The following is an 8,343-nucleotide window of genomic DNA, read 5'->3' on the forward strand; positions in this document are numbered from 1 at the left end:
TCAAATTAACTGAGCTACTAAATAACGAGTGAAAAGAAAAGGAAAGCAACCAAGCGGCCAAAAGGTAAGGGAACGTGTCCTAGAAGCTAGAACGCACGTGCCGCTTGTATCAGAGGTTATCGATTGGTCCCATTTTGACAATTGCATTTGATAATAATAATCCTATTAATGGATATCCCTAACTGGATCATGTACCTTCCTGTTTATGGTTGCTTCCCCAAATGACACAAATGCCCTTTTCGTTCCCAATTCCATCCCTCCTTTAATGTTTTTCTTCAATCTTATTATAGAAAAAAATATCTTCGCAAAGATAAAGGAGTTCAACACTAATAAAATGCCTCATGAAGCTAGGCAAATGCATTTTGAGTCCCAAATTTTCTACTTGAAGCAAATGCTGGAACGTTCAGAAGGTTAAAAGGTAGTGGGAAAGGAAACCGAACTTCGAGTCAATTTGGATGTATAGATAATTTCGGTGTCAAAAGAAATTTGAAATTTAGAGAGAGCATACTTTGATAAATATCAAATTAACGTATTAAAATTGAAACGTTCATTCATTTTAAAAAATTACGTATGGAAATACCACGGAAAGCAAGTTGTTCATATCAACATTTATAATTACAATAGAACGAGTATTTGGTAACTGATTCAAAAAAGTGTTACATCTATAATTTGATCAATCTTATTAATTTAAATCTGTTTTCGGATCTCTTTTGCCGTATTAAACTAGAATATTCGCTTATAATGAAATTCAATAAATATTGTAGTATTATTTTTAAAAATAATTCCTATTTATGCAGAATATTTCTCCATCTATTACAATTTTGTTTGGCTGCTTTCCTTATATTCTCTTTCCATTCAATTTTCTTTTAGTAATTTTTTAATTTCAACTTTGCACGTGATATATTTAAAATCATAATTTAAAATAATAATTTAAATATTTAACATATTTTAAATTTTAAATTATAAAATTTAAAGATATTTTTTACTTTCTCAAACATCGTATTAAATGAATCAAATAAATTGAATCGATTTTTTTTTTTTTCATAAATAAATTCAATACAGAAGCGTGGAGCAAGCTAGCTTCACTGTTGGGCAGTGCAGACTGCAGAGGTAGTTGGGCGAGACACCGCTTAACTAAAAGTAAACTGAAAATGGTTGGGGCAATTATCGAAACATTTACTACCTATCTTACGGTAAACAACGATGTGGAATGGAATCAATAAACAAATACTACTCTAGTCAGAACCTCCATCGTTATTTGTCTTATTTTAAGTAGGTTCATTTTTTATTTTTTTTTGAGGTAATATATGTAAGAATACAAATTTAAGGATTATTTTGATATATTTTATAGATATTTTAAATTTAGGATTATATGATTTATTTTTTTTAATTAAATTTTATATTAAATTAAAATCATACCAAAAAATTAAAGTAGGGAGAGTAGTGTGTATTCTCGTACCTAGATCATAGTATTACGCAGACCAAAAAACAAAGTCATATTGCAACTAGCATAAATGTTAGAATTTAAGTTTTGTGCACTATCAATATATAAATCATTCTACACTATCAATAAACTTAATTTATTAATATTATAGATTACTCAATTCTGTCACTTACAAAACTCATACCCAATTATTGCAGGATCATTATTTAATTATCATTTCTCGATGTGAGCCCTCGTATTAAATTGTTAGGCTCCAGTTGTCCCGAGCACGAAGAGAGTGAGAAAATTCCACTTCCGTTGCAAGAACAGTTCCACTTCCATTGCTTATGTGATTTCTCTATGATTTAAACAATTCTCATATCTTAGAACTAACATTATGAAAGAGGTCCAAATTCTATAACAACAATAATACAATTAACAGATGAACGAAATGTTTGTCACTGTCATATCTAACTTTACAAAAAGAAAATACAGAGAAATAAATAAAGAACAGTATATGAGCACATCATGTGAGTTTCACCGTTTGTTGTCTGTTAAAAGAAATAAGTCAAAGATGCACTGTGACCAAAAAGCATTCTTCAGTAAAGAAAAATTCCGCATCCAGTTTGACGAAAAAAGAAAAATAAATTCAGAAAACCCGTGAAGGCAGTGACACGTTTGGAAAAACAAGAAAATACTAAGGGCATTTCAGTCAATTAAAAACAACAACAAAGTGAAGTGTATGCACTCTCGGCCAAATAAAAATCACACATGTAGCCATTCTGTGAGTGTGTAAACGGTGCAGATAACGGAGCTCCCAGACAAGATACACCGAAGAGCACCGTAAGTCGGGTGTCTTCATCTCTCTCTTCTCTGGAAATTAACAGTCATTCCAAAACTGAAGCTTCTTCTCGCAAACTTATGACTGTAAATCACAGAAAATCATGTCCATTTTCCTTTTTGTCAATTTTCAATGTAGTACTAGTATTTCAGTTCATCGGAAATTGCATTAACGATTTTTTATTAGTACTAGTCTGTATCGAAACTAAAAATCACGGAAATTTTAGTGATTCGAGTTTGAGAAACTTGTATATTTGCGAATATCGTGTGTATCGTTAGTGTGAATATATGCATGGAGATATGTGCAGTTTTTTTTTTTTTTTTTTTGGTTATTGTTGTTGTTGTGTAAATGGTGAATTGAATTCCATTATTGGTTTTAGCTTGGAAGGAATGGTGAAAGGACCAAAGGATTGCGGTGGAGTACAGTGAGGTTAACGGCGTCACCGTTAATTCAGGTAATGTTTATTGCTATTTTGATGGCGGTTTATTGGAAAGTGTGTCAGTTTCTTTCCTTTTTCAAGCGACATATTAATTCCTTTATTATTCACTCTTTTTTTTTCCCCATTGCCTTTTATCGTTTTTGTGTAAAGAAAAAGTGAATATTGGTATATAGAATCTTAGGCTATTTTTGATATCTCGTTGACTCATTGTTTTGAGCTACCACTGCAGCTGAAATACTGATAGCTGCATGTCAAATACTGGATCTTGATGCATTCTGATCACATACGGTGCTTTTGAGTGTATTTTGATGGTACTGCATGTCTGCGACATCGACTGGAACTTGAATCTGATGAATTATGGAGAACGGATGTTTATAGAGGTCTATATTAAGTCAGCAGTGTTGTTCTCTTTGAGTTTTTCTTAATGCATTCGATTTTGCCGGATTAAAAGGCCTGGTGGAGAAAGCTTTATTTTGGGTGAAAAGTGCTGCTGTTATAGTTCATTCTGTTGATTTGGAGATGTGCTTCGCATTGAATTGAAAATAAGAGTGATTTGAGGGAATAATCTGGAATTTACCTATGGCTTCATTGGATCATTTTGGTGAAGTTGCAAATATCGCCCAGCTTACTGGCATAGATGCAGTGAGGCTAATTGGGATGATTGTCAAAGCTGCTAACACTGCCCGGATGCACAAGACAAATTGCAGGCAGTTTGCACAGCATCTTAAGTTAATTGGGAACTTATTGGAGCAGCTCAAGATTACTGAACTTAAGAGGTATCCGGAAACCCGAGAGCCATTAGAACACCTTGAAGATGCATTAAGGAGGTCTTATATATTGGTCAAGAGCTGCCAGGACAGGAGCTATCTTTATCTGTTGGCTATGGGGTGGAACATTGTATACCAGTTCCGCAGGGCTCAGAATGAGATTGACCAATACTTGAAGATTATTCCTCTTATCACTTTGGTGGATAATGCTCGAGTCAGGGTATGGGGACCTTGCACTTCTAGTCCATAGTGTTTGCCCTTCAGCTTTATCTGCTTTCATTATCTGTTTGTTTCATGGCTCTTCCATCTTAAGATCTACATCTGTTCTTTCTGATTTTTGTTGGTGACATGGTAAGGATATATTCGAGTTTGATAAGTTCATGTTTTGAAGCCAGAATAGTTGGTCAATGTTCAACTCTTGGTTAGGTAGTCTTGCTGGACTTTTGGAAAGTGAAGCTATTTTAGATCTATTGTTTTTCATTTTCTTAATAGTGGTGGTGTCTGGCTAGCTTGAATTAGGTACCTTCTCTCTCCCACCAGTGCACATCTATCTTGTAACTCTTCCCATGTAGGCTTAGGCTGATGGGAATCAATCACATAGAGTTTTTACTTCCACTAGGATCCTTGCCCTGGTATCCAACGTTTCACACAAACTACATTGATCATTTAACCGCATCGTAAAACCTTGACTATTTTGAGTTTATTACAATGACGTATAGGCAGTAGTGTTGTTTTGCTATTTCAACCATCTAGGTAGAATCACTTTCCTCTAACGGTGAGAACTTCTTTATCACCTTTGAGTTGGAGAAAATTGCACTGGTTATAAGACAGTGCATCTGTTACAGTAAGAGTAACCTGCTGCTTAACCTAATGTTTTTGTTCTACTAATATCAACTCAAGATTGTTTAAGCTTATTTGACTGCAATCTCTCACAATTGGAAAGAGTATATACATACATACACTTTGTGTCCACAATAACCTATATCTATTTTATCTTCCAAGTTGATAGATCTTGCTTTCCATATGTTGACAGGAAAGATTGGAATATATTGAAATGGACCAGCGGGAATACACACTGGCGGTTGAAGACATGAAGGTGCAAGAAGTGATTATGAAACCAGAGCCTTCTAAAGATGATACAATCATATTAACGAAGAATCTTTCCTGTTCTTACCCAAGAGTGCCTATCAATGAAGCAATTCAAAAAGAAAATGAAAAACTCCAACTAGAATTACAGCGCTCACAGGCTAATTTAGATGTAGGTCAGTGTGAATTCATTCAGCATCTTCTGGATGTCACAGAAGTAGTTGCAATGAAAAGTTCACCTGCCAAAGCTCTCAAAAAGTTGGATCAGAGTTACTCAAATGTTGATAATGAGAAGGCATATTATGACGATTACGCTAAAAGTGATGAGAAACGGTCAACTTCAAGGTCAGTTGCTAACATATATGGTAGCTAAACTTTAATTTTCTGCTGGAAGCTATAGTATCTCTTAGTTTCATAAATCAAGTGTGAGGTTATGTCTGCAGCCTAGCTTTCAAAAGATTCTTTTAAATGCTTAAAAATATTTACAGAAACACTACATCAGTTACGTCAAAACGTGATTTACTTTCCTCGAAGGGTTCACATCGATATGAAGAGTGGCATTCAGATCTGCTGGGCTGCTGTTCAGAACCTCTCTTGTGTATGTTCCAGAACACTGTTTTATATTCGCCACACCATGTTTTTTGTGATTTTTCATTTCCATTATGCTAATGCGCTTGATAACATACACTAGCGTCCTTTTTAAGATAGTATTTTAGATCTGCATTGACAAATACAGATTATCTTCAGCAAGTGAATGAATCATGGCCAATAACCTCAATTGATCAATGAGGTGACATACCTTTGAAGTAGAATGAGATTTGTGAGAGTGCATAGAATGAGACAGGACACAAGGTTGTTAAACTTATGTATTGGAAGTAGTTGCGAAATCTTACTTGAACTAAAGGAACGTGGGGATACCGGTAGAGTTTTCTCCTGTTTCAGGGTATAGTAAATTGAATTTGATGTTTATTGCAAAAAGAGAGAGAATGATAAGCATATGATCCTTAAGTGACCTCTACTCTTGCATAGACTATTTCTACTACCATTTGAGTGCATCATTTGACGTGGTGACTTTTCCAGTTCTCCTTTCTGACCTCAAAAAATAAATTAAGTCTCCCGTCTTGGTGCCACTTTGATCATCTGAGTTACCCTAACCAGGGGTCCAGTAATTGCTCTTATTCCTTTTTTTCCTACAAAAACTGCGAGCTTTGACTGGAATGTTGATATTTGGCACATTCTAACACATGATAATCATTTAGCTAGTTAAGACACACTTCACAAATGATGCTGTCATCTGAAGATCAGCGAGAACAGATACTGCATCCTGAATTTGGTGTCCGTGTCTGTCATTCAATGTCTAATAACCTTTGCTTTCAATTACAATACTTAAATCAGTTAGATGCACGACTCATATGTTTTCATATGAACGCGGTCATGAAGGGAGGATGATTTGTTATGACACCAAATTAGAGCTTCCTTGAAATTACAAAATTATTTGTTTCATCATTTTGGAATGATATCATTTTATTAGGTGCTATATTGAGATCATCCCAGTTAATGGCAGATTTACTATGCAGGTATTAAAACTCTTTTCTTTCCTTGTGGTACATTTTCTAGAGTTGCCAGTGTTGCTGCGGACAGGGATATATGTAAGTGGCTTAATATTCCATTTAAAACTTTCTTGTCTATTATTCCTCTAGTTGTGAGTTATTTGGAATAAAAACTGATCCATCCTTTCTGTAATATCAATATTCTTTTTTCTTTCTTAAGAAATGATCGAACTGGTACTATTAGTAACTCTTGCTATTTTTTCTTTCTCTAGAAGTTTGCGGTTAAAGCTTACCATTACACTCTACTGTAGAGTCAGATATTATTAAACTTATGTTCCTTGGTTATCTTTTTTCTGATCTTTGGTAATCAAATAGAACTAGGTATAAGCAGCCTTGTCAACTAATTTCAACTCTAGGAACTAGATGAACTAGCTCTTTGAGGTTTGATTTTAAAGTCATAGGACCATCAAAGGTTGGTCAATAGCTCCTTCTAAACTAGCATCACATTGATCCTGCAAGAAAAAGAATTTCAAGACCATCTTAATGTCTTTTAAGTTGAATCACCATAAAATCTTGAACCTTAAATTGAATTCTCAGCGTTATAATTCAAATTCTACGGGCATAATCAGATATCTTATTGCAATCTTCTTTAATTGAAAATTTAAGAACTGTTTCCTTTCCTTCTGTATCAACTGCTGTAGTTCTGCTTGGGTTCTGCAGTTTATTCCTTTTGATACGTTGAACCTAACAAAAGAACTTTTGAATGTGTGAGATGCAGCTTCAGCGGATGCTTGTAATGAATTAATGGCTTATTCATTGATACTATCCTGCTGTTGTTACACATGTTGCGTCAGAGGGAAACTTCGGAAAAAGCTAAACATCAGGGTAAAGAGAGAGTAATTTAAAAATAAGTGCCTGATCATGCATGCTGTGTCACTAATTTTTCTTCTTATTTTTGACATAATGAATTGAATATCCTTGATATCTCATGTGCCATCCTGATTTTCATTTTCTTTTCTTTTCTTTTCAGGGAGGCTGTGTGGATGATTTTCTTTCTCATTTAATGTGCTGTTGCTGTGCTCTTGTCCAAGAATTGCGTGAAGTCAAGATACGTGGGGCACATGGTATGCTTCCGAGTAAAATTCCACTTTCTATTTCATATGTTTATGGTACTTTTCTGTGTTAACGAGATTTGGCTGGGAATTGCATTGTAATTTCTTGACTTGACATTATGGACATTTAGCAGCGTGGATTCCTAGTCTGATTTCCTTTGTCATTGTATTAAGTTCATATTTTTAGTCAAATAATTGACAAAATTAATGATGCAGATGTATATTTACGACATGCAGGTGTAGAGAAGACGAAAATAAGCCCCCCAACCACTCAATTCATGGAATCCTAAGAAGCTAGAGTTGGCGTTTTAGCATTAAAACTATTAGAAAGCAAAGGTAATGTTTCATTACGATTGTACTTGATACGTGAGAGTTTCTTTGTATGTTTAAATCTTCTCTGTCATAACGTAATTCTTTGATGCACAGGTTCAGTGTGTATAAATGATCCAGAGTTCATTATTCGTTTGTTTACATGGTGTTACTAGCGACTGTACATGTATGTGATGTAAGAAACTGTTTTGTGATGGTTGTACAGTACATACAGGGAATATTATGGTGGAGGGATGATGAGTATATGACCTGTTTCTAGTAAAAATAAAGGATACCAATTAACAACTATTAGGCTGTTAATGTGAATATGTTATCGCCCCCACCCCCACCCCAGCTGCCCCAAAAGAAGAAGAAAGAACACCCCTCTTTTTCTGTTGTTGAGTGAAGCCAGGAAGCATAAACCTAAGGCTAAATTGCTCAAACTATTCAAAAATAATGCGGACAGGGAAACTACCCTGTATATATAGATCAAATTTTGGTTTATACGTATTAATTAAATAAAATAAGAAAAAAATATATCATAGCACAACTTAACTTATCATAACTATTTAATATCCCAATCCTTTTAAATAATTATCCGGATAAATTTAAGTGATGTATTCGGAAGAATATGATGTATTCGTGTATAATTAAGTGATTTTTTTTGGAAAAATATGATAAAATTAGGTGATGTATCCGTGTAAATTAAATCAGAGATTTTTAATAATTTTAAAAAATATTGAAATGGAGAGTAATCAGCTTCAAAAGATTTGAGATTTATGCAACTTTTATTTAAACAACTCAAACATATTTTTT

The 8,343-nt window shown here is 34.2% G+C and overlaps 1 protein-coding gene across 4 annotated transcripts; it reads left to right on the forward strand.

Moving 5' to 3' along the window:
* Positions 1-2,037: 2,037 nt before the first annotated feature.
* LOC107859848 (protein MID1-COMPLEMENTING ACTIVITY 1) lies at positions 2,038-7,836 on the forward strand. 4 transcript variants are annotated; one of them, XM_016704981.2, is made up of 10 exons: positions 2,038-2,350; positions 2,644-2,718; positions 2,933-3,690; positions 4,504-4,901; positions 5,045-5,154; positions 6,134-6,205; positions 6,885-6,991; positions 7,137-7,230; positions 7,435-7,554; positions 7,645-7,836. In XM_016704981.2, exons 3-9 carry the CDS (start codon positions 3,283-3,285, stop codon positions 7,506-7,508), a joined length of 1,263 nt encoding a protein of 420 aa, XP_016560467.2. In that variant the 5' UTR covers positions 2,038-2,350; positions 2,644-2,718; positions 2,933-3,282; the 3' UTR covers positions 7,509-7,554; positions 7,645-7,836. The 4 variants fall into 4 exon arrangements, with proteins under 4 accessions (XP_016560467.2, XP_016560466.2, XP_047263121.1 ...); XM_016704980.2 differs by having other exon boundaries at positions 2,038-2,266; XM_047407165.1 differs by having other exon boundaries at positions 2,049-2,350; positions 7,456-7,554.
* Positions 7,837-8,343: the final 507 nt, after the last annotated feature.

Source organism: Capsicum annuum, chromosome 2 (assembly GCF_002878395.1).
Source record: "Capsicum annuum cultivar UCD-10X-F1 chromosome 2, UCD10Xv1.1, whole genome shotgun sequence".
NCBI classification, from domain to species: Eukaryota; Viridiplantae; Streptophyta; class Magnoliopsida; order Solanales; family Solanaceae; genus Capsicum; species Capsicum annuum.

Coding starts and splice junctions, on each gene's coding strand:
- LOC107859848 (XM_016704981.2), top strand. CDS start 3,283: ATGGCTTCATTGGATCATTTTGGTGAAGTTGCAAATATCGCCCAGCTT. Junction 5,155..6,133: donor CTGTTCAGAACCTCTCTTGT/GTATGTTCCAGA, acceptor TTTACTATGCAG/GTATTAAAACTCTTTTCTTT. Junction 7,231..7,434: donor CAAGATACGTGGGGCACATG/GTATGCTTCCGA, acceptor TTAATGATGCAG/ATGTATATTTACGACATGCA.